Consider the following 27226-nt stretch of genomic DNA (forward strand, 5'->3'; position numbering starts at 1 on the left):
GGCGCCGCATGCGTCGCTGATGGAGCCGGGCTCGGGGCTGCCGCAGCGCAGGGTGGGGGGCGGCGGGCTGGACCTCGGGGCGGGCTCGGCGGGGGGGTCGCCGGCGCTCTCCGGGGGGCAGTCCCGCCGCAGGAAGCAGCCGCCGCGCCCGGCCGACTTCAAGCTGCAGGTGATCATCATCGGGTCGCGGGGGGTGGGCAAGACCAGCCTCATGGAGCGCTTCACCGACGACACCTTCTGCGAGGCCTGCAAGTCCACCGTGGGTAAGGGAGCCCGCCGGGCCGCGCCCGCCCCGTCCCGGGGGAGGGGGGGTGTCCTCCCCCCGCTGCTCGCCGTGCCCACCCTGCCGCAGGGCCCGGCCGTGGGGAAACACGGGGCTCGGTGCGGCGGCCGCCTTCCCTGGCCGCTCTCCCGCCTTCCCCCGAGTGCGGGCCCGCTCCCCACATGCCCGTGAGGCTTTCCCCTCGGGCCCTCCGGCCCTCGTCCCCCTCAGGGCGTGTGGTGGTCCCCTTCCCCTTCCCACCCGGCCTCCCGCCTGGCAGAGCGGGGTTGTCTCGCCGCGGGTGGGTTGCTCGGCCGCAGGAGTTGCTGGAGAGGCCGTGCGCTGCTTCGCAGTGGGAAGCTCAGGGGGTTTGTGGCGAGGGAGCCCTTGGCGTCAAACTTCCCTGCTCTTCATGGGAAGATCGTGGAGGCCCTGATTGTCCTTGCATGTTTTGAGAAGGTGTTGGGTATCCTGTTTCAGTCTTACTAGCAACAAGCAAGGCAGTTTAAAAAAAAAAATAGGGATGGTTGGTAAAACGGGTTATTCTGCACAAGTTTGAGATGTTTCGTGTAGGGAAACAGAACTATTTCAGGAGTTGAAAAGTTGCACAGTGTGCATTCAACGTAGGCAATGAGACTTCAAATACTATTCCGGACCATAGTGTGATTAACTCCAGATTTCTGTTACACCTTCGTCAAGAAACCCTCCATGATGTTAGATCTGAGGAAGTTCATGTTTTGTTTCTTGAAGCGTATCCCTTAAGCATACTGCGTGTTTTGCTCCTCACATAACTAACTGGAGAGCAACCTCCTAGTTCTGTAGCATGCTGTCTTATTAATGGTTTAGTCATCTGTACGAGTCTGGGAGGTAATTGAATGCCGGCCGTCTTTTAATTCACAAATATGTAAAGGGAGGAAAACAAGCTATTTAGGCTGCATTGTTATTATAGTCCTATCCTTGGAGTTGAACTCTTGAGTATTGCAGCAAGGCGGTTGTTAAGTCTGTGTCATTGGAAAATACGTGTGCTTAGCTTAATTGTAGCTTGGAATGTGAGGAAAGATAGCACCTGATGGAAAGTGATTGTATTGCCTTTTAGAAATTGAATTATTACTATCCAAAATCATCTTCCTGTGACAAAATAACGCACAGTTACTCTTACTTTAGTTTTAATGTGTATTTTATCAGTTGTTTCATTCTTTCCTAGGTCCTCTAAAAATCCACATCTAGTAGTGCAGTTTAGTACTCTTAGTGTTGATACTTCTTTTTTTTTGAAGTTGATAACTTAACTTTGTAGAAGTTAGAAAGAAGTGGTAGCATATCAGAGGCATAATCTTCAAGTAATGTGTTGTAATGAAGAAATGCTGATGGCTTCTCTAGACGGACAAATTTAATTAAATATAGGTACAGCTGAAGAAATAAAACTAATAGTGGAATGTATTCTTTATAAATTCTCCAGATCTAGATATTGTTTTGAACTCACCTGCATCATCTTTGGGTTGACCTACATTAAGAGTTCCTTCAAGGCTGGGCTGCTCTCTGTAACTAGGATTAGTTTCCTGATGTGAATCTTGAGAAGTGAGAAGAAGGTACTCTAGGTCCCGGTCCAGACTTCCAGTCTGGTGCCTTGTAAGCAAAACTGATTTGCTAGATAACTGAGACAGTGATTGAAGCGGAGAAGCTTCCTTATTTTAGAAAAGAAACAGGAAATAAATGGTGGTGTGCTGCTAGACAGAAGGTTACGTAATGTTTGATGTACAAAGCATGCCAACATAAAGCGGCATAGGGAAATCAACTTGTGCCAAAATATATGTAGAAAGACTTGACAGTAGTGGCATTCTTTCAAGGTCCTCTGACTAAACTTGAGAGCTGTTGAGATTCCCACAGATCCTTTGACTGCTAAATGAAAGAACTTTTCAGAGTCAGCTTGCACCCTGCTTTTTTGCACTATAGAGTAAGAAAAAGTAACCTCTGCTATTTACATTTCAGGTAGATTGAAAACAACCCACACTCCAAAATGACCCGAGGTCAGACTTTGATACACAGTTGAAATCATAAACCTCTTTCTTTGTCACCACTTACTGCAGTGGTTTTCAAGAATTAGAAGTGGAGAGTGTGTTTTGAAACATTGTTGAAAACGCTGTGACTGATCTAGTTTCAGAGGAAGTTGTGTAAATTGAGTATACCTTGAGATTAAATTTGAAAAGACTATGTAACCTAAAATTTGCTGTATCTACCTTATATTAGCGACGCTGTATTTTAAGTGGAATGCTAGAATACATAGTTACTCCCTTACGTTTATATTAATGGTCTCAACCTTATGTTTATGTTTTTATACTAAACCAGTGGAAGTACAGGCGAAACAGAACAACACTTAACACCTTAACCTTTTGTATGAAAGTGTACAGGATACTCGGAGGTCTTCTCCGACAGTGGAAGAATTGCAAATGTTCAAAACCTTTGCCTGTCTCCTGGCCCTAAGTGCTGTTCGGGATAATAAGGCCATGTCATTGAAAAGGGAGTGTTTCTGCTGAAAAGGGGAGGTGTGGATTCAATTAAAAAAGATACAGTATTTTAATGCTGATTTAAGATGACTACATTGCCAGATAGGTAAAGTAAATTCTGTAATAAAAACACATCAACATGTCTTCAGTCTCATCTCAAAATACTGAAGTTCTTTGAAAGTGTTCAAAAATAGCTTGGCAGATTTCAGCACATTATTCATAACAGCATACAATGTGCTGTTGATCTAAAATTCTTTTGATGTATTTATTTTGGGCATTAAATTAGTTGCATAGAATATTGTGTCTATGTAATCTGCTATTTACATAGTACTGAGAATACTCAATATGCTCAAATATTTACTGATTTTTGCATGTGGTTGTCAGATGAGAAATAGATGTTGCTGTTCACAATTTTATGTGCTAGGTCTGAATGTTTGTTCTTCCTATTAGGTTATAACTTATTTTTATTACTTGTTTGGGCAAAGAAATTGTTTTTAGAAATGTTCCTCCATATCTGCAATGGTGTAAAATTACTCTCTTCATGCCAGTGTTAAATCCAGATTACTTAAGATAATTTCTTTTCTATAATGGAATAATGGTTGTGCGAGGGTAATACTGGCATCATATTACCTTTGTCAACAAACATAAATACACATACACTTTTTCTTTTAAAATAAAATTTGATCTCCGTTTATGATTTGTTGCCTGACCCCCATGCACCTGCATTATTCGCACAGGAGCAGAATCCAAAACTATTGCTTGGAGGTTTTTCAGACTCTTGGCAATTAAAAAGAAGTATGCCAACTTCGGCATGAAAAAGGATGTAGTCGATAAACAGGTAGTGGATAAATACTTGTTACCACATTTGTGAGAAGATTCAAAGATGGGTGGTGAAGGAAGAGTGCTTGCCTTTGCTTCTTCCCCCCCTCCTCTACCCCCCCTCTCCCCAGTAGTTCTTATACCTGAAGAAATACATCTTAATTCAGATCTCCATAGTGGTGATGTTATAATTTATACATTAATTTTAAAAAACGGTGCTATCTCACCCTCTTTTTCATCAAAGTCCCTTTATTTAATAGTCAGAGGCTTTTGTTCTCTTCCCAGCATCTGTCCAACTACTGCTCAGTCTCACGGTTGTCTGTCCTACCTGCATCCACCAAATCTTAGCTCATTCCCAATCTCTCTGCTGTTTTTTCTTCCATGACAGATCTACAAAATTCCTGTACTCAGCAGTATTTCCTGTCCGTCTAATTTTGCCACAGACATTACGCTTCTCTCTGGGTTTTAATCTCTGAACCTGAGGTTCCTGCTCACCCCAACCTGAGGCCCTGCACTGATTCACCTCTCGGGCAGCTGACTCTCCTGCTCCCTCAAATCAAGTTGAGCTCCTCGGCTTTTCTTTAACGTGCTGGCTTAGTATGTAAAGTTTCTGAGGCCTAGTCTTATCCTTCAGCTCTTTTCCACCAGGTCTGAAAGCATCCCAGGAAGGAGGCCTTGCCCTTGATAATATCAGGGCAGTTTGGGTGCCTTGTACATTGTTGGCTCCTTTTAGCAGCTGTTCACAGGCAACTGCAGTACTGCTTGTAGTAAACGCTAAAGCTTCCTTCAGTCCTGGTTTACAAGCAAAATCATAGGGAGAGCTACTCAGCTGAGTTTGTAATGGGAAGTTCTGTTGTGGATCAGGATGGGAATGTTGTGACCTGTGATCTGTTTCGGACTAATTGTAGCCTGTGGGATCCAGAGCAGTGACATGCAAATGCACTGCGGTGCAAGATGCCTTTGACTTCAGAAAAATGCTCTTTGACCTTGTTTCACTTTACTTTGATGTTAGTGTGAAATGGTAGCTAAGTTGGGAACTCATTCGATTTACAGAGCTCCGTAGCTTTTCCTTCCAAGCAATCTTTTCCCTATCAATTCTTTTTAAAATACCCATGTCCATGCAAAATGCCTAACATCCATCAAATAAACAATAGTGATGGTGAAAACTTTAGGTTTGTCTTTTGTCACAGCAATCTTAAGTAAGGCAGCTTCTGGTTTTAATATATATACACATATATATGATATATAAATGTAGACATATAATTATATATGTATACATATATTCGGGGTTTCTGTCACAATTCAAACTCTTTCTTTATTCTCTTTATCCTTAAAAAATGTGGACTTACATAAATGTTAAGTTCCATTCCCATAAGCTTGTCATATAACATAATTATATTCACTTAAAAGTATCAGCCTGTTCATTTTAAAAGTATCAATTGGTCATTTTTCAGAACTGCCTTTTAAGTTGGTCCTCAGTTTTTCTCACAAGCACTGTAAACAAGGTGTGTGGCTTACTAACCATTTGAAAAATAATTTTTCAATAAATCATAATAAAAATTATGTTTTAAAAACAAGTTTAGTAATTTGATGTAATCTGAGATGAAGAACAATCTACATAAAATTTTCAGAAAAACATCCCGCATTAACTAGAAGAACACTTACCTTTTTGCTACACTTGTTGTTTGTGCCTCTGGGCTCTTTCTGATAAGTATATAATTCATTTTATTTTTTCTTTAAAGTTCCCCCCCCTCCCCTTCCATAAGACAGCACTGAAAACTTAGATGGGGTGGGGAGAGGGAAGAAAGGGTAGAAATAGATGTCTCTTGCTTTACCACAACATGACAAAGTAGCAGTAACGTTATATCCAAAATCAGCTCCGTACTCAGGGTGAGAAATTTTTGCTGTTGTACAAAAAAAGGAAGAAAGTTCTGATCAGTGATAAGTATTTCTGTGAGAATTGACACTTCTTATCTTTGCATGTCCAGGGTGTTAATACATATCTGTTCTTATGTATTGGCTTTTTGGCTACTGCAGAATAGTGTAAATAAAACAAACAAATATCTCATTGATGGTGTGCTGCAATTACTTGACAAACTACAAATAGAGGAGAGCGGAGAAACTCGCACAGAAAACAATTTTGTCTTACACAAAACCTTAAGGTAATTAGGGAGCATGTATGAACCTGCCTTGTTTGTCTTCAGTTCTGTAACCATAAGTTTAGGAAATGCAGAAGCCTGCGTTCCCTGGAAGCTGCCTTTCGCCTTTAGGAGCAATGCTGTCACTGGTAATGGGCACTAGAGACTACAGCAACTGAAAGCACCTGGCAAGTCATTGTTTGCCTCGGATGTGTCAATTAAGCATATTTTACAGCATTTGGTGTAGTCAGCAATTGTTTTCCATGCGTAATCATTTGAGTCCTCGTAAGGTAACAAAACTGTATTTTAAAATAGGAAAATGTAGCAGGTAGATGATATAAATTATGAGGGTTCAGGAATAGGGTTTGGGGGAGGTATGGGGCTTATAATTACCAAGAGGTTGTGAAGAAGAGTAAATTTGAAATTGACTTTGTTCTCTTCATTTGTAAACTAGATGTTAACTTCAGCTGATAGAAATGTTCAGCTACTGGGTTATATCAACACTACAGAACTGTCAGAGTACCTTGTAGTCCCTACTCAGTACATATATGAGAATACGCCAGTTAAACAACAGGCAAAATGAAGAGGCCACTTGAATGGTGTCGAATGCGGAGTTTAGTTTGCAAGGAGAGTGGAATGCAGCTGTCAAACTCAGTCTCCGCTGTGAACAGCTGAGCGTGTCAGAAGCAAAAAAAAATAAAAATAGTAGGGCCATATGATTCTCGGTTACAGACTTTCTTATTTCTTTCTGGGAGATGTGAGCTTAAATGTTCATTTGATGAAAACAGTGCATGCACTATGCAGAATAATTGTGGTTTTAGCTAAACCATAAAATGGAAAAGACAGACTTTTTAGAGTGCCTTTCATCACAAAAATCCTGAAGTCTCTGTAAACTATCTTCACTAGGCTGTCCTCAGACAAGAAAGAGGATTAATATTTCCAGTTGTTAAGATTGCAACTATTTAACAGCATATAGCAACACTTTTACAGCTTATTTCTTCTGATACCCCAAGGAATGGGAAACTTGATACCCAAAACTAAATTCAGTCTCATTTTGAAATAGATTCTGCCTTTTTAAAATCTGGATAGTGCTGTTCATCAAATAAGTTTAATTTTTCTTCACATTCAATTTTCCTTTCAGGTCAGGTGGTTGTAGACCAGTAGCTCACTGTGTTTTCCTGTTCTGTAATCAGAAGTTTTGAAACTTGTTTAAGAAGGCACAGAGAGTCTTACTCCTTCCATGCTCCCCTTCCACCTCATTCTGTTTATCAAAATTTTGGTGCATGCTTTGAACTTAGTACTATAAATCACGTCAAAAGCCTACATTTTGTGAAAGGCTTTATAATTTTACTGTCCACAAGAATGTAAAGAAATGATAACTTCCTCCTTTCTCATTGAGTTTGGAAGTACCAAGCATCTGAGATGTTTAGAAGCTGTATATTGGACATTCAAAAATCACTGACAGTTTCCTAAAAACTTGTTATAATTACACCTTCAAAATTTAGTCACTGCATGTATATTACCAAATCTTTTTTTCCTGTTGTTGGTGTATCTGTTTCATTCTGGTTTGTAGCACAGTTGCCAGTTGAGTTATGGGTAGATTTTTATTTTAGGCGAGCAGTCTCAAATGTCTGAATGTTAATCGTTCTAGAATTACACGCTGAAGCGTTATGGACAACGTACTTTACCTGCCTCTCAAATAATCCCCAAACTGGCTCATACCTGATGAACACTTAATGCTTCCAAATCTCTTTTTGAAATCTTTAAATTTATAACATGCAATTTGAAAGAGGTATTTCCACTTTAGTGTGTTTTAAAATTAACTGCATGTCCTACAGCTTCAATTAAAATAAGATACAACCGTTTTGTTTGTTTGTTTGTGTTTCTTGAAACAGTTTTTGTAACCTTCCCCTCTCCCCACCACGTACCTTTTGTTGTTGCTTGCTTCCCCCCCAAACAAGATGGTAGAAATCAGTATCAAAGCTACTGAGCATCTTTTCATTGACTTCAGTAGTTTTTGGATAGGTGTAAGTATGGTATTGTATTTAGTTACAGACCAGGACTAACAAAGATGGTTCTTACCTCCAGAAGCATGTGACCTCAGTCATCAATTGTAGCAGAAGTAAGAAAATTTTTCTGTATAATGCTGTCAGACGTCCAAATTAAATAAACTGTCATAGTCTTTGAATTATGTCTGTTCTAATTAGTATGAATTTTTAAACTGATTGTTTTTCTTTAGGCGTGGTCTGATTATTTTTCACTGATTGAATTGCTTTGATGCAAATCATTAATAGGCCTCTGAAAATTTAATCTATTGGAATTGATTTTAGTTGGAGGGGGTTTTTTGTGCTCTATTTGCATCTGTTTTCCCAGCTCTTCCCTTAGCTTCATTATCAGGAAATCTTGGCCTCCGAAAGGTCACTCTGTGTACATTAAGCAAAACAGTTTCCGCTTCCTTTTTCTGCCACTCTGGGAAAAAAAAAAAATTGAAAACCTAAATGCAAAATGCATAGTAAGAAGTTTCTTCACTATTTGTTTTATTTCTAAACAAATTCTTTTAGCTTTGAAGAGAGAGGCTAGACCCAGTTGTGTGTGTTTCACTTTATGCTTTAGTAGATAACTTTTAGTTCTTGTTTGGGGTGAGAAATTAATATATTATAATCTGTTCTGGGCTAGACTATTTTTATTGGATTTCAGTCTCAAGTTTGGAACAATCTCAAGTTTGGTTCAGTGACAAGATACGTCATCCTCACCGACTTGCCCTTATCTAGAACTTCATTAGTGCACTTCTATTTTGAGTGCCTGTTCTCTTTCTTTTAGGGCTGTTTATTTTTGAAAGGAGTGCAGACAGTTTGCTTAGGTGTGTGTTTAATATACTTTTAAAAACCCCTTCTATTCTACTAGCACTTTATTTTCTCTGGAATAAGCATAGTTTCAGTTGAGCGCATGTTGTAATAGATGTTCTCATTTGTATGAAGCATATTTTTAATCTAAAATTCATGTGCTATTAACAAAAACAATGTGCTTTGTATAAAATTCTGAAAATCCTTAACTAATAATCTTACTTTACACATACCACATAAGAGCTGCTGTACTTAATGCCTTATTTGATATATATCTAGCCAGCGGGGAGGGGGCAGCAGCTGCTCATTTGCAGTTTTAAGTGGTAGGGCAAGCTGAATCAGTATACTTTGAAATGCTTAGTAGACACAAAATCAGAAACCCAAACCAGAGGCTAAGATCTGTATTTTTGTGCCTTTTTCATTAGTTCTTATATGTGTATGGGATGTGTGTTGGATTCTTGAAAAAGGCCTTTCCAGAGAAAAATGGGGGTCAAAATCTGACATCCAAAACGCATACCTTCAATTCGTAAAAAGAGAGGTGGTGGTCCAGATTTACTCGTGGTGTGAGTGTAATAATTTTAGAAAAACTGAATGCATTGATTGCCTGTGGTCCATGCAAGCCTGATGTATGGAGAGGAGGCCGACATTTTAACGGGAGGGGAGATTGTAATAAGCCTTTTGGTTCCCCTCACATCACTGTGACCTGGCAAAGGGCTCACTTCAGTATGATTATAAGCCCGTGCTCTTGTTGGCTCCACTGGCATGTGTACATTTGGTTATTCGTTGACAATAAATTAGCCAGCAGGCATTTAAAATGCAAACTAGGTAGCATGCAAACCAGCAATAGTTTGCCAGTGTTGTAGCAGCTAAAGAGAGCCTTTTAAAATCCTTTCTTTTTATAAGATGCATTGTTCAGATTTAATGCAGCTGTCAACAGTAAGTATTGATTCCCCTATATATAAAACCATGACCTCGGTTCTATTTGCATAATTAAGGACACAAGGTGCTTAAGTGGCTTGTTTGTGTTAACTGTTGTTGACATCCTTTTAGGGGATACCCGCCATAACTGGAGGCCAACGGTGGGGTGTTGGTGTAGGTGTGTAGAGTAGTAGAGTGTTATGCCAGGGCTAGTAAGTCCTGTCTGCCAGTGCACGCGTTCAAGCACGCCGCTGTTTGTGCCGCTATATAGCTTCAAGATTGGAGCAGCCTCTGGCGGGATTGAACACAGAAGGAGTGCACATGTTTATTAAACTTGGGTGTTAGTTGTGTTTTGGGATCTGGCTTAAGGGAGTATTAACTGTGCAAGGACTACCAGTATCATTACAAACAGAGTGAAACTTGAAAAAATTCTGATAGTGTGCCTGTACTTAAAAGGTCTTAGAATTAGGTTTAACAAGACTGAGAAAGACTCATCTTGCCTAGAGCAACTGTAAATTAAGAGTTTGTTGAAGCAAGGATTTTAAAGAATTTATCAAATATTGCTGGCATCAACACTGTGGTATTACGAAGCATTTCTTTAAAAAAACCGCACCATTTTCTAAGAGCAGACTTAATATCTTCTCTATCCTGTGCTGAATAGAGATGCTTAAAAGAACTGTTTGCAGTTATTTTGCTGAAGAATGGGAGTTTTCAGCAGTTGGTCCAAATCTTCTGTTCTACAACTGCAAATATAAAGAACATGTAAGACTGGCTTGGCATATGTGAATGGAAAGGTACAGTTGTCTAACTCTCAATGTCATGTGTGACTAATAAGTATTTGTTATCTGTAATAGCGGAAAGTGTTAGTTTCCTGATTGACTTTCAGAGAATATTAACAGTTTTTCCTCTTGTTTTTAATAGCTGAAGTAGTTGTCTGGATAGAAAAACTTTTCATTTAGGTATTTCCATTGACGTTAATCAAGCTAAATAATTTGTTTCATTGAACTTTTTCTTAACTCGAGATGATATTTGAAGTGGAAAACAAATTATTGTGTTGTTGTTTTAATTAAATTACTAATTTGTATGTAAACTCAAAGCACTACCTTTGGCAAGTCTATGGTGAAACATGGTAAGGAAACCTGACAGGCTTAGGAATTTGTTTATTCATGTGCAAAAGGAAAGTTGCCAGATTTTTTCCTTTGGTATTGGCAGGCATGAAGCTTTTGGTATTGTGTTGATGCTTGCAGAGCATTACTAATTATAAAAAGTAGTTGAGCAACCTATGCTTAGCTCTGGCAAGCTATCTGATTTAAGTATTAAATGATTCAAATGGTTCTGTAGAAGAATCTGCTCTTCCAAAACTGTTACTGGTTTGCATTGTTCGTTGCAAAATTTAACAGTAGGGAAATGTTTCATGGTATGACTTTTAGATGATTAATAGAAAGATCTGCCTTTGAAATAAGAATGCTGTTGACATATTATTTATTTTGAAACCATCTCTTTAATATGTAGGCTTTTTTCTACTTCATTTCATTCATATGTTGTGCCTACTAGTCCCAGGAAGTCCTGAGTTGAAAATTTACTTTATTAGAACAGTTGGATTTTCTCTCCGTAGTTCATTATTTATTTTTCCTTTTAAAAAATACAACAAAACCTTTTTGTTCCTTGGTTTGTGTAAGACAGCAGTGTATAAACCACTTCTGTAAAAATAAAAATATTTTGTTGATGGAGTTGGTGAAACTTATGTGAAATTCCTGTGGTGGTTTTTAATACACAATTTGGGATCAGAGATGGTTTGGACTTCTTTTTTTGTCTGACAACAGGACTTTTTTACACAGCAGAGCTGTATTCTCTCACTCAGATCATGCTCCTCTACAAGTATAATTGTGGCCTAAGACAAGTATAACCCACCTGTATGAGCATCACAGATTCTTTTTTCTATTTATGTTTCTGTGGGAGAGAAAAGGAAGTTTGTTTTTTTTTTAACCTGAGTTCTCAGATGAATGGCAAATCGTATAGTATGTTGTGTATGAGATAATGGCAGGACTGGGAATTGGGGTTGAGACGTGTGAGCAATTATATTCAAACTTCCTTGAGGAAGGGAGAGGTTTGAAGCAATTTCAGTTAATACTGATTATCTCCTTAGCAAGTAAAGCTGCTGTCTTGTTCTAGACAAAGCTGTGAGCATTAAGACAATTGCATTTTATAGTTTAAATGCATTTATATAGAGAAAAGGCTTTTAACAGTAGAAATGGATGTGTGTTTCTTTAAAAAAAAATCTCGTTAATAGAAAAGCAGTAATTACAAGAATTCTTACTATTTCCCACATTTTGGATAGTAGAACATAGCTGGATCATTTCACTTTCTTCTGCTTTTACACTAACACAGATGGTGGCTTTTCAAAAGTGTAGAAAAATATTTCTTAGAGTTAGGATTAATAAATGCTCTGAAATTTTAATCATTCTAATATTTTTCCTCAATTTGCATATGAATACTTGAAAATTGCCATTAAAATTGTAGACTGTATAGTATAAATCAGTTTAACACTTTAGCTCCTGTATTGCCTAAGAACCCTAGTGGGGTTTGAGTGGGATAAATTTTGGTAAGTGAAGACTAAGCATCAAATGTCTTGAATAGCTCTCCAAGAATTGGTGAAAAGTGCTAGACACTTTTAAGGACATGGAGAAGGAGGACAAATGTAGTGGTGGTAATCAATACTTTTATCACTATGTAATGTGCAACTGCAAGCTGTTTGAAGGATTTTTTTTTTAGGAGAATGAAGATCAGTGATCCTTCCATTCATTTAGTCTAGCTGAATAGTGGCAACCTGCTTTGCAAACTAAAAATAGAATTGAGTGTATCCTTTACATTTCAATTAGTAAAGCATATCTAGTTTTTTAAAACTTAGTCCATTTTATTGTCTTATACCAGCAACTTCACAGACATAACTATCTTTAAAAGCACTTTGAAATAAATGCCAAGTCAACAATGTGTAACTGGTTTTCAGGATGTAAAATGCACTCTTTTTTTCCCTACCTAAATTTTCAGGAGTTTTGAAAAGCTCTGCATAAGGGCCAAGTTCAGTCCTTTCTGTCAAAGCTAAAATCCAGTCTTGACTCTGACAATATCAGCAGGGACCCTCGGCTTTTATCAAGAGTGGATGTTAGGAAAATGTGTAGGTTTTGTTAGAGAAAATAAAAATCTTTTTTTCCTCTTCACTTTGATCCCTATCCTTGGTATACAATTGTATGCGAAATAGCAAAAGTGTTTCCCACACACTATGCTTCTACACTTCTGTGTGAACTTAAGCGTACCGGTCTGAACCATGTTCTCTTGTCTTTTTATTTCCGCCTTTTTGATTTAGCACTGTTAGGATGGATGGTGTTCAGAAGGAAGAACTGAAGCAAAAATCTTCATACAAACATATACTAAAATGAACAGGTTCACAATCTACAAATGATATGATATTCTAGGACATTTATTCCCTGAAATATTCTTGTAGTCGAGGTGGTAATCTTTTGTGTCTAGGTATTGTTTGACCATAGTATGTCTTACGTGTTGATTGCCAGCATTGTTTTTTTAATAGAAGTAAAATCTTTCTGTATAACAAGGTTTTCACGGTTCTGTTGTTGATATTTAGCATGCATTCAAAATGTGGCTGGAGTTTTGAGATGATGGCTAAAAGTACCATACAGGTACAAAAGAAATTTTAAAAGTCAAATACCCTCTCTAAATCTAAGCAGTTTGCTAATAAATATTTGCAGGAATTAAGAATGACAGTGCTGACAAACTTCTTCATAAACCAACCACAATTGCAGCACTGGTACTAAAGCACTTTACAGATGCTAAGCATCCAGCCTGGAAATCAGATGTGTGATTGTTCCCACTTCACAGACAGCAAAACTGATGTGGAGTGATTGGTTTCGCTCCACGCCTCCAGGGCATCTCTGCCAGTTGGAAGTAGAGCAGGCTTGTCCTTGACAGTCAAGGTGAATAGGGGAGAAAGAAACATACTGTGCCTGTTGTTTTACTGTTATGTTCGGTTTACCTGCTGCTGGAAGTGTTGCACAAAGTGGAAGGTTTATGTTGTGGTGCTGCCAAATTGGGTGGCTCACAGACTATATATATAGTGGTTGTAAAATCCCCATGATGTTCCTGAGGTGACCCATAGCAGTGCAAACCCTTCTGCTTGTTCAGACTGTTACAAGATGATATAAAAAAAAAAAAAAATCAAAAAATAATTATTACACCCTCATTACTTTTGCTTCTTATTCCTCCTTTTCTGTTTACTGTATTTTATTTATAGGTGTTGATTTTAAAATCAAAACAGTAGAGCTAAGAGGAAAGAAAATTAGATTACAAATCTGGTAAGTAAAACAAATGTGCAACCAGCAGTATGTTTTAATTTTTATGTTCTAGCATGAATTAATATGCTTGTCTAATACTATTAACTGTTATAAGCTGGTTTAGCTCTTGCCCTATTCCTCCTCTCCTCCATTCCCACAAGACTTAAGCAAAACCAAATAGCTCTTAGATTTTTGTGAGGGTAAAGGAGGAGAAGGAGAGATAAAGTTAGAAATAAGACATGAATGTAATTACTGAAATGTTAATGCATCACAGAGGTCTCAAGCCCCTTCTCCTAGAATGGTATCACCTACACAAGAAATGGAATAGGAGTTCTACAAAGAACAAAAGGTGACTGTGTTAAATAGACACTAGAGAAAGTACATTTTGTTTTTTTATTTTCTGGACTGTTTAAAACTGACCATCATTGTAACAGCAATTATAAAACAACTGTAATGTATTTTCTAAACTGTTTTTCTAAAACTTGGTATAGGCAGTGCTGTTTCTTTGATGCTATATTAAATAACTTTAAAGTGAAGGGCATTCAAGACTAAGTAAATTATGTCCACTCTAAACAGCACTGAGAAGTAAAACAATCCCATACAAATAAGACTCTATACCTTAACTGGTACCGATGTCCTACTACAGAAAGCTTAAAGACTGAGCTAAGCTTTTCCTTTCTAGAGTAGGTTACATGTTTCCTGATAATGATTCTCCATGTCAATGATTAATACAATTTTTATTGTTTAGAAATTATTGAGCTTAAGAGCTCCTTTGTTTTGCAGAGTGGTGCAATACATAAACATTGTTATGAGAGAATAAACCAGCTATGTTCTATACATTAATCTTATATACTACTATGTAGAAGCTTAGCTTTGGTTTATTAACAGCGCGTGATGCATAATTGGCATTGTAGTTAAACTGTTAAAGCTGCTAACAATCCATAGAGGGGAAAAAAAGCTCTAAATATACTCGTACACTTTTGGGATGTTCTGGTGGTTTCTCGTTCTTAACTACATGGATGCAGTGAATTCAGCTTACTAACTCCTCTTGGCAGGTCACCATCAACTCTGTTTGTCACACCATGTGTCTGTCTTGCTTCCCTCTGAGTTAACTGCTGCTTCATCTTTGGTATCATCAGTCACCTAACACTTGAATGTTAGTGGCATGTCTTCATCTATCATCTGTCCCTGTTTGGAAACCTATGACCACAAGGCTGGCAGTTGAGCCAGCAGTTGTTAGCCAGGGTCTGCTGGAGCTGACAGAGGTAACAAAAAATTCTGATACAGAGATGCTACTGTATGCCTGATATGAATTCTTGCTATGAAATGTGCTAAGCTTATCAAACAATTTCTTCATGTTGAATAAATACTTTATAGGAGAGATGTTTTGTTCAAAAAGAGATGTTTAAACCATTATTTTCCACATATTGAGAATATGCTAGTAGGATATAGAAAACCTTTAAAACTAAAAATTGATAGATTGCTAAAATGTGATCATTACTCCTGTGTGAAGCCCTGCTAAAATGGTGGAGAAAACACAATGTAAAGAGATAATATTTTAAAATATGATAAAATCCATGAATACAGCATCCTGCTCTGAAGTGTCACTTTCTCTCCAACAGTGGCTGTTAAAATGCTGTTCTTATACTTAACCCTTAAAACTAGCATACTTCTATTTTTTTAAAAAAGCAATTAGATAACCATTCCTTTTGCTAATTTATCCTGAACTATGTTGTGTATGTTCTTGGGCCTATTTATAAACTGTTATTATCATAGAATCACAGAATCACAGCATCATTTTGGTTGGAAAAGACCCTTAAGGTCATCGAGTCTAACCATTAACCTAGCACTGCCAAGTCCACCACTAAACCATGTCCCTAAGTGCCACATCTACATGTCCTTTAAATACTTCCAGGGATGGTGACTCCACCACTTCCCTGGGCAGCCTGTTCCAATGCTTGACAACCCTTTCAGTGAAGAAATTTCTCCTAATGTCCAATCTAAACCTCCCTTGGCGCAACTTGAGGCCATTTCCTCTCATCCTATCGCTTGTTACTTGGGAGAAGAGACCAACACCCACCTCGCTACAACCTCCTCTCAGGTAGTTGTAGAGCACGATGAGGTCTCCCCTCAGCCTCCTCTTCTCCAGACTAAACAACCCCAGTTCCCTCAGCCGCTCTTTATTGTGCCTTCAATTGTTAGATTAAAAGAGGAAAGCAATTTACCAAGGCAAACACTTGGAAGTTTAGAAATACAGACTTAGGCTGCGTGGCTGATCCAAAGTCAGTCTGTTTTCATACCTACACAGAAACAGAATTAGAGTTGCTTCATGCTTCCTGGAAGTCTTATGTACAATGATTACAGTAACCTTACTACAAAAAACTGTTTTATTCGGTGAACAGATCATTTCTAAAGCTTATGCTTTTCTGTTTTCTTAAAATGACTAAGGTTACATTTCGAAGCATCAAAGTTTGATTATTTTTTTTAAGTTGTTCGATGATTCTACTTCAAAAATCAAAAAACAACAGTTTAAAAAGAAAGTTTAACTTTGGTGTTTTTATGGTCACTTGACCTGTTTCTCCACTGACCACTCTATCAGCGGAGTGTTCTCCACAGACCTCTACCACTTGAATTTATGAAAAAACAGCAATACTATGTTGAATATATCGAGCAATTAGATGTGCAAGAGATCCTTTTGAAAGCAGCTTTCACACCCGCTGCTGTTAGTAGAGTAATATACAAATTGGACTTGCCTCCCGTCTTCCTTTCGCAATGGGATACTGTGTGCTAAGGATCACAGAGGCGTCTGCTCTCACCTCTAGCTTACCTGTTCCTTCCCAGACCCTGCTGCCTCACAGTACCTCTCCCCCTATTTCCCTGACTTTCAGCCAGGAAACAACCTCCTGCTCCTTAGATTATGAAATGGTAGAGCAGCACTGAGGATGCAGAGTAGCGTCCATCTTCTCTGTGCCACCTGGAACACTGGTGGTGCCCCTTGGGCTGCCAGATGTAGTAGATACAGTAAATCTGCTGCTGCGTTGCAGTTCTTGGCTGAAACAAGCTCATATGTTGTGTAAGAAGTAATGCGTGCATGCAGCTCAGGCCGTGGGGTAGAGTAACCAGAACTGCTGGATGGCATAAGTGTCCAAGTGAATCTGAGCATCTGTGAATCAGTGCTTTTTCAAAGCTTGAAAACTAGACCAAATGATGGGAAACCCTATGCTTTGAAGCATAGGTGTGCCGGGAGTTGCTCGGCAGGACAACTCAGTGGGGTGTGTGACTGTGCCCTCTTACCTGAGTAATCTGGGCCCTCAGCTGACACAAGCAGCAGTCACTTCTGGCTTCCCCTCTGAAAGGACCTGGTTAGTGGCAGCTGTAGTGCCTTGCCACTGCGCCCGGTTCCCTGCTGGGGAGCCAGAGGGGCTCCCTGGTATCTCTACAGGTTTAATGCCCAAGGAAGCCAGTGACCTGGCAAGAAAACAATCTGATTTGCTTCTGAAGGTTGTTTAAATTGGTGCTTTCTCATAAAAAGTTCCGATTCTGCCAGCTCGGCATTTTCTAATGGACAGTTGTTGTCTTGAAAAATCTCTGGGGCGAGGAGTAGTCTGAGGAAAAGATCACCTATCCTGGAATATAACAGAATGTAGTTCCTTCTGTTCAGTACCTCTGAAACAAATTATTTCTTATAATAAAAGATTTTAAGTATATTTGTGGTTTTTATGGGAGGAGAAAGCTCAGCTTGACAAGTAGAATTAACCTCTAAAATGACTTTAAAACATTTTAAAAAATATTGCCTGTAGGTTCCATAAAAGAACAGAGCATGTGAAAGTGTTAAATTTCTATTTATGTTTAAAAATATTTTCCTTTCTATTGCCACTTCACACCACCACTCATAAAAAATTAATTTAACTTCCGAGCCGAAGACAGTTTTGAGTCTATGTGTTTGTTTCAAGCAACTGTTTTAGATAGGCACAGAGAACGTTTATGTAAAACAAAAATTATCCAAACCTATTTTAATTAAGATCAACCGTATTTGTATTGTATTTGATGCAGTCTGAAATAGTGAGAATATGACAAGTCAACACTTGAAAATGGGCTTTGTGTGATTTTTTCATTTGCCTTTGTTTGGTGTAATGTTTGTTTGTATTTTTGGAGTGATGTCTAGTTTCTATTTGGGAAGCAGAAAAACAGAGTCAAGCACTGGGGGTTTATTATTGCAGATTATAGATGTTCAAGGAGTCATACGCTCTATGTTTCTGATTACAATTTAGAAATACCAATGTTTTTCCATTAGAACAATTTCTTGAAAAAAATCAATAAAGGAAAACTGCTTTTAGTGTTAAAAAAAGGAGTAATCTGTTGTTTTTTTTCTTTTTTTTTTTTCAATTATGCCAAATCATTGATCAAGTTGTAGTGATTTATTATGTGGACTTCTGGAGTTTGAATTAAATTGAACTGACTTATTCTATTATGTCGATTCTGACCAGAGCAAATGAAGAACTAGCAGCACTTATTATCACTTCTGAAATTCATGAAGTTGCATACTGTTAGCCCAGTTAAATAATGCTTGTCTCTTCTTCCAGCTTTCCGCTAGTGCTTCAATAGCTATCCTTATTAAAATACTCCAGCTGCAGGAGTGTAATACATCGATGAAAACAGATTACAAACTTAATTGCTCCAGCACTGCACATGAAAGGAAGGCATTTTAAGTTGGATATGCTTTTAATATTACCTCTGCATTAGGGGTTGTCATTTTTTTCCTCAATATTGGAAGAATTTACTGCACATTTTCATGAAAAAGAAGGTAGCACCTGGTAGGAGATGAGATTTACTATGTGAAGGATCAACTTGATACTCTTCTCAAACTGCAGCTTATTTAGGTAGCTTGGGGTTGCATTCTAAACTTACTTATTGCAGAAATAGTTTTCAAGTTTTCACCTTACTATTTGAAGGCTATTACAATGTTAATGTAATGTTACCATTGTAACATTAATTACCACAAATTCAGCTTATTTTCTTCCAAATTCAGCTTATTTTCTTCCAATTTTCAAAGGAAACAAGGATTAGAATATCATGCTTACAATCAGAAACCTGTTGACTGCTTTCATTTAAACTTCCTGCAGCAGTAGAGGCATTGGTTGTGTGAAGTCTGGGGAAGCCAATGACTTAAAGCAAGGCGAAGAAACTCAGCATTAATCCACTGTAATTAGCATGGCTGGCAGGTGACAGTCAGTGGCCATCTAGCCCTTTAACATATGTAGCAGGTAGCCATGGATGTTTTAAACTGGCCACAGCATGTGATGTATCTCGATTAGCTAGCAAGCCAGACTACAAGTTGTGTGATATTTGGGTGAACGACCTACACAAAGGAGTGCAGGACCTGAGGGTACAGAGAGGAGCAGCAGCCTGGGCATACTATAAACTTTTAAAGAGCCTGAGGGTGTTGTGGGGTGAGGAGAGGCTGACAGTACCAGGTAGGCTTGGAGATACAGCCCTCGGCAGGCTAGGGGAAAGGTGGAGTTGGAGGTAGCTGGAGTGGCAGAGTGTAATGTTGCATAGTTGGCTCCAGTGCCTACCCCTAGGCTCATCCAGTGTGTTGATGACTGTCTTCACAGAGGGTAGATGAACATTAGCGTGTTTATTTCCCCGCTGTTTTTCTAAGGTATGAACTGAGTGGTCTGGTAGCCTGGTAGTCCCTCTGTGATGGAGTTGCTAAAGGTCCTTAGCACTGACCTGTAGGCACAGCCAGGTGACTCTGAAATAGCCCCTTTATTTCTGTGTTCTGGTAGGGGCACAGAGAAGAGGGGGAAGACAGGCCAGCAAAAAAAGCAACTTCTTCCATTATTCTGGCCAAAGCTAGAATTGATGCATTCTTCAACACCAGGTATGCCCTTCCACCTGCTGTCTAGTTATGTCTGCTCAGAATGATGGAACTAAAGGGATGCCATCCTTAATACGCTTGATCAGTAGGCTGGATTAACAACAGATGGCAGGGGCTGCTGTACAAGGTCATAATTCTGAGAAGTCTATTCATAAACAGTAAAGCAATGTTATCCATATGTGGAAAATCAACGGTTCATACTAGAATTTTTTAATTTTTCATGGAATGAATGTCCAAAGGACCTTTCAAAAAATAAATCTGACCATAGCAAAGAAGTAATGGAAGAGAAAGTAGAGTTACTTGCTCTGAGTAATACTTATGTATGTAATTTCAGCTGCCAGAACTTGTATTGCTTTAATAAAAATGCCTCATTAGTGATCTCATAAGCAATAAGCAACCAATTAACCATCTAAAACTGGTCTGAAATACTACTAGAGCTTGACTTTATTGAAACAGGCTGCCTGCTTTCAACTTCTGTAGGGTCCCAAAGGTTTGTATGAATGTAATTCTGAAGTTCCGAGTAGAGAATGGGATTTGAATAAAAATAAAATTAAAATGGATTTGATAGGTATTTGCTCTCTTCTGCCCCATATTGCAATACCATTGGCTTGCAGTGAAGTGGTAGTCAATAATTTTCCACAGGCTATGAAGCAGAGATTTCAAATCTTTTTCTTTTTTTTCTTTTTTTGGGACACTGCTTTACTTTGTGAAATCACTGGCAAAAATTTGTTGCTATCAAGTACACTTGTGGCAATTTCAGGAGAAAGTTAAGTACTTCACTTTTAAACCTGCTTAGTTATAATTCTTAAAGATTTTGTGAAGAGCAAGATAGGCTTGTGGTAGTTACTGCTTGTTGTGCATAGACTTTAAAAGGATTAATTCTTCAGGACAATCGATGTGGCATTTTGTGAACATGACTTTTTTTTGGTAACAAGTGTTTTGGGTCTCCATTGTTAATCTCATTCCCAAATTCATCCTCCTCCTCCTTTTGTCTAAAATGTGACTGTTGAAGAGAGTTCCTTTTGAACTTTTGAGTCCCAACACACATGCACACATTTTCCCCCATCTACTCTTAATTTTGGTCCATCTTTTCACTTGCTCTAACAGTGAAATTTCAAAATTATCCTTTGACTCTGGAGGCTGAACTCAAGCAGCAAATGCTTGATTGCTTTGGAGCACCGTATAACTTACTTTCCAGTTGTGATACCAGTCACATTTTAAGACTTAGGGTATGCACCAGCTATTTTTTTAGTATAACTGCCAAAAATCTTCCATAAGCAGGCTGGATGATATGATTAAAAGCAGTTCACAGATTTTCATGGTCCAGTAAAAATTAACCCTTCTGTCTCATCTACTTTGGAATATAAGCCATAGCTAGGACAGGCAACATGGTGTCATTGCTGAAAAATAGTCTCCAGTGTAAATGCCCCCTGTCTGAAATACCTACAATGCTGAAAGTGAGAATGGAAATGTTATTTGAACACCTCAGGTTAGTAGATGTAAGCGTGAAAGCCAGGTATCTACTTCCAAAAGCCGTACCACATAGTGGTTGCTCACTCTTTCATTCACTTCTGCCAGTAGCTTCTGCATTAGTTTTAGAACCGTGGCTGAATTGCTGTGGTTGATCCAAAAAGGCTCTGAAAGCTCGAATTATAATGATCAGTGCATTTTGCTCTTTTATAGTTGGGTGTCCAGCTGTGTTTGATAAGCATGTATCCATTTCTTTTTTCATTTTTGTCAGGGCTATTAAAAAAAAAAAACCAAACAGCCAAACCCCAACAACACAAAACCAGCTTCATCTGCTGGTACATTTTCATCGGACAGCTTCATTCTCAGACACATGTAGAACTGTTTGGTGGCCTTTCTTGGTGAAGTTAGTATGGGATAAGTAGTTTTGATATGAAAATTTTTTATGATATTAAGTACTGCTCCATTTTTTTGCCTGAAATTCACACATTTAGAAGGAAATGTTCAATATAGAGCATCTAATGCGTGTGAGACTGTTTTTATTATAACAGAGTTATTCTGTACTTTGCAAATTGGTGAAATATTTGTGCCAATGTTTGCTGCTGCTTCTTAGGGACACAGCAGGTCAGGAGAGATTCAACAGCATTACCTCAGCTTATTACAGAAGTGCCAAGGGAATTATTTTGGTGTATGATATCACCAAGAAGGAAACATTTGACGATTTACCAAAATGGATGAAAATGATTGATAAGGTAGGCCTTAAGTATTTTCTTTTTACATGTTTTTTTTAAGAAGCAATGTTTTTTCCTCAAAGGTACTCTGTAGGACTTTTAACAGCATCGATACAGGATTATTAAACTAATGCCAACTAATTTTCACTGGATTCTTTTAGCCGGGATTTAACATTAATGTGGTTTTTTTTGCAAAGTGGTTGTCCATTTCTGCTTCCTTGAATTAGAATTGTCCCAGTTAGAAGTGTCAGTGGAAATCTGACATTACTCATTTACCTGTGCACTGAGGGAGAAAAAAATGTTTTATTTCTTGTCTGTGAAATAAGGTCATTATGTTCATTTTTAGATAAACTAGAACAGCTAGTTGTCAAGTCATGTTTTAAAAATTAAATTTACAATTTGAAGTTAAAAATTTTTGAAATAATGTTTGGGAAGAACTTTTACATATAAACTGTGTAGGTGTGGTTCCTTATTCAGTAGAGGAATTGCCCTTTTTTAATATTGTGTTGGCATTACAAAATTCTAGGTTTAGTTAATTAAAAATATTTGAATTGCAGTATGCTTCAGAAGATGCAGAGCTTCTATTAGTTGGAAATAAACTGGACTGTGAAGTTGATCGAGAGATTACTCGACAGCAGGGAGAAAAGGTAAGAACACGTCTAACCAAATTCTTAGTTATTGTTAGAAGCAAAACTGCTGTGGCATTGCTGTTGACGGCCCACAGCTACTCTTGTTCAGACTGTTAGATCTTAGGACCATATTGAGAGTGGTGGTGTTCTGTCAAAATCCATATGGTATTTACTTACTTTTATAGAATGTGCTCCAGCTTTCCTGCTGGAGCAGTGTGTCTTTGCTCTAAAGAAAGAATAAACTGCAAGCTGGCTTACACTACACAGTAGCGCAGGGGATACTCGTTTTCGGGCTCTGAAAGAGGATATAGTGAAGACGTGAATCACAAATGAAGATATCTCTACTCAGGACATCTTTGTGAGCCTTCTTCTAGACGTTTGCTTTTCAGTAGTATTTTAGGACAGGCAACAGCCCTGCTTGATTACTTAGCTCACCTTTGTTTTCATGTTTCTTTTGTTCTCTTCCAACTCCAAAAGTGGTAAGGAACCTGACAAGAGAATATGTTTTAGCATAACACTCATAGCACCATCTTGATCAGGACACTATCAGTATGGACATACACAAACATTTTCCTTCAGCTACCCATCATGCATTTGGAAGTAAAGCATTTTCTATTAGAAAGTCAAGGCTAATTCTTACATCTCTACTTCTTTTTTCTGCGTTTTAATAATAAGCTTGAGATTAACTCTTCTGAAAATTTCTTACTTTTTGGCAATCTGCAGCAATCCACGTCAACTGAAGACATGAATTTTTCGGATTTAAGTCTGGAAAAATGCAGCACACTTTTCCAGTACACCAATTTTAAGTGAAAATTAGCTATATATGGCAATATTTGCTGTACCTTGGAGATTCAGGATTATTAATTGAAGTAGACTTCAGTCACAGATTTGGGGAAAGTTGTGGTGGTTTTTTAAAGGTTTTATGAGGAATGTGTATTTGCTGTTTGTTGCTGTTCGTGAGTATCTTCATGTAGTTATTTTGTTTTCTCTTCCATCAGTTTGCACAGCAAATAACTGGGATGCGGTTCTGTGAAGCAAGTGCCAAGGATAATTTTAATGTGGATGAAATATTTCTAAAACTTGTTGATGACATTCTGAAAAAGGTAAAATATTCAGGTCATATTTCCTCTGACCACATAAATGGTCAATGTTTAAATAATGACTGCAGGTGCTTGTTGGGAGGACATAAAGGGCAAGTGCACACAGTCAGGTGAAATTTTTGGTTAATACATAGTGGGCATGATATAGTTTACAGACTCTGCTGAACACTTCCATTAATAAATACTGCTGTTGAATTTGGTAAACGTCTGCTCCTATTTGCTATACTTCCTATTTGCTATACTTCCTCTTTCCTATAACTTCACTATATATCAGCAGCTGTCTGTACATTTGCCCGCTTTCATTTTTGGGCAGTTCTGGTGTAATATGTTGTAATTGGTTTAGGAAGTGGCTTTATTTTGACAATGTCTTGTACCTGTTTTTTCTGAAAGAAGTTCTTAACACGACTTACTCGAATGTAGTTCACTAATAAGAACCAAAAGATCCTTAAATTCAGGCTTTGGCTGAGAGTGAACTCTTGAAACGAGCTCTTTGTGCCGAGTCCTCTGCAGATGATTGTTTACAGGTGATTTTTCTTTTTTTAAGATGCCACTGGATGTTATAAGAAATGAGTTGTCCAACAGTATCCTGTCCCTGCAACCAGAGCCAGAAATCCCACCAGAACTGCCTCCTCCAAGGCCACATGTCCGTTGCTGTTGACTTGTTACTCCATACAGAGTGAAAAATAGGAGTGGGAGGGTAAAGAAAGTATCTGTACTACTCTGCACTACAATCATTTGGCAGTTTCTTGTTGCACTTTGTTATTCGAGTCAGAGCTACACACTAACTTGTAAATATGCAAATATGCAATCCTGTGTAGGATTCAGCTATAACATTTAATTATTACCCCTCTCCCTCAGAATGATGTTTCATTCATTGCCCCAGTGTTATAAATACTGTACAGTCCGTGGGGATTTACCACACTTCCAGTCGAGGAGGAGGAGAAATTAAATCTATACCTATTCTTGACATAAATGTTGTAATAGTTCTTGTTATTATAAACAGGCAGGCAGAAGCTCTTCTGGTATGAAGATAAGTATATGGTGCTTTGCTAACTATTTTAAAGACAAATTTTTTAAAAACAGAGGACTTTATGTACAAAGCTTCCATAATCAGCATTATGTTTCCTTTTAATGTAGTGAAAACATTTTTGGCTGTAGCATCCTCTGCTGACTGGATTTATTGAAAAGCTAAGTTTAATTTTTGGCAGTCTTTTATTTATTTTGTTCAATGCTGCACCCTTTCTTTGTGTACCAAGACATCACATCTGGTGCAGATCTAAGATTGCACTCTGAAATAGCATATATAATTTTCTGCGTAAGCATAAACTTGGTTGCAAGAATCATTAAGTTTCAATAAAAGAATGGAGATATATTCAAGCTCTAAAAGAAGGTATAAAAAGCAATGCTGCTGTCCTAGACAAATTCTTTATAAAAAAAAAAAAAGATGATACATTTTCCTGTGTTAAGGAATATATGTGTGTATTTGTCTGGACATCTGTAAGGTTGGGGGGAAGGGAACCTAAGGTAAAATTATTTTCTTTCCTAATGGTGGAAATTATTCCCATCAAGCAAATACTGTGTTAGGTTTTTGTCTGATAATGAATTTGTGAATTATATCTTTGGTATATCTTTTATTAAAATGCACTGTTTAGTTTAGCTGTGGTAAATCAGTAGTTACATATTTGAATAACTTGGTGTGTCCTGAATGTTGTGGTATTGAAAAACATTGTGGTCTTTCTAAACTAATGAAGTGCAAATAAAATTTTGTATTTATGAATGACGATGGAACTGCACCTGTTATTAGAATGGCAAGTATCAAATGATGGGTAAAAGGTAGAATCTGGAATATGGAACAACACTTGTTTTAATTTTGTTATGATTTAATTTTCAGTTTGACAGTTCCTTTAAGTGTAGTTAGAAGAACAGCAGACATTAGTTGTTCACCTTGATCACTGCTCTGTTGGGAGAGCAGCTGATGACCTAGCCCAGCTGATATCTTCAAATAGCATGTGACTGCTTGTTATGCTATCTTAGCAGGTGGTCACCAAACTATTAATTACGCTGGCAACACAAGTATGAACCAGTCTTTTTCACACTACAGCTTCTCTACTTCTCATTCTCTGGTGCTGGAACCCATTTTGTCACTTTTGCCACTCTTCTAGCCACAACAATGGCACTGACCAGTAAGGTATACCACTGACTTAAACAGCTTTTCTCTGTTTTCTGGAAGGAAAAAAGATACAACAAACTATTCACATCACAAAAAAAAAAAAAAAAAAAAAAAGAAAAAGAAAAAGGGGGCCCTTATTTCACTGAGTAAGCTCTGACATTCTGAATACAATACCATGCAGGTCTTTAGCACACCTGGATTTCAACTAAGAAATTAAGGAAGCATGGTTGATATTTGTGCTTATGTATTCTGCCACCTTGTGCCTAAATGGTTTGCTTTTTTACATAGTAAACTTACCGTTTACTATCATATTGGTAAGAAAAAATAAATTTCTAAAGCACTTGTAGGATTTCTGATGGTACTGTGGGCAATAGCAAGGAAGGGAAAAATATGGAAAATGAGTTTTAACTTGACAACCATTTTATTTTAGCTGATTTGTTTTTATTTGTACTTAGAAACTTGTGATTTTTTTTTCCTGCAGTTTTTGAATTTAATAAAAATTAAGAAATTTGACTTAGATACACTTTCTTGTAATTCTGTGCTGTTTGTATATAGGTAGATTGGAATCCCAGTCTCTTGTACCAAAAATAAAAATTATTGCATTTAAGAATATTTATGTAAGAATGCTTGAATGTATTTGATTATTCATTGGAAATCATAAAAAGTTCAGGAAACCTGTTTGCTTTGAGACTGAAGAGGGTTTTGTCTCCTAATTTTATCTCTGCAACTTTTATATGAGTCAAAAAAAGTTCATTTATGTCCTTGCTCCACCTAGCAGGCATTTGCAGTGCGGTGCGGAAAGATGGGTAAGAAAAAGAGTCTTGCTGCTCTGTTGCCTCATATGGAAGTTCAGCTGTCAGCCCGATCCTTCTTGACATCTAGTGATGGACTGTTTGAATGGTCTGCACAACCACTGAGAGAACACAGAATGAAAAAAAAGGGAAGATGAGCACTAGCTGCAGCTGTAAGTCTGTTCTAACTTGTGTTAGCAGATCGCTGTTCTTTAGGAGCCCTAGGTAAGGGTAGCCCATTCCCACTCTTCAGGGTATGCGGGGGGATTGTTTCCTTCTAATACCGAGCTCAACATGCTTTACCACTAAACTCATCAGATGCTGTGACGTCCTCTAGTCCCTGGCAGTTTCTTCATGCTGGAGAAAATACACAGAAGGGTCTTTTGGTAAGCAAGCAAATCACAGGAGTGTCAGAAATAGGATAGTAACATCTGATCCAAAGTAGTGGTGGTTTCTTGACTTCCATGAAATAATGGTAGATAGATCGTAGCCATTGAACTGATCATTTGCCACTGATTTCAGTGTGGTTAGGATTTAATCCAGTAAATTCCTGAAATGGCACAATTTCAGTGGTATGTCCAGTTAGCACTGCATCTTGCACCAAAATCAAAGTTCATCTCTGTCAAGAGA

General features: G+C 38.0%; 1 protein-coding gene across 1 annotated transcript; it reads left to right on the forward strand.

Moving 5' to 3' along the window:
- Positions 1-10: 10 nt before the first annotated feature.
- On the forward strand, positions 11-25415 carry RAB12 (RAB12, member RAS oncogene family). Its single transcript, XM_075142060.1, has 6 exons — positions 11-263; positions 13788-13848; positions 21789-21927; positions 22464-22553; positions 23534-23638; positions 24180-25415. The coding sequence occupies exons 1-6, from the start codon at positions 20-22 to the stop codon at positions 24291-24293; spliced, it is 753 nt and encodes a 250-aa protein (XP_074998161.1). The 5' UTR covers positions 11-19; the 3' UTR covers positions 24294-25415.
- The last annotated feature ends 1811 nt before the right edge of the window (positions 25416-27226 follow it).

Source organism: Calonectris borealis, chromosome 2 (genome assembly GCF_964195595.1).
Source record: "Calonectris borealis chromosome 2, bCalBor7.hap1.2, whole genome shotgun sequence".
Lineage (NCBI taxonomy): Eukaryota > Metazoa > Chordata > Aves > Procellariiformes > Procellariidae > Calonectris > Calonectris borealis.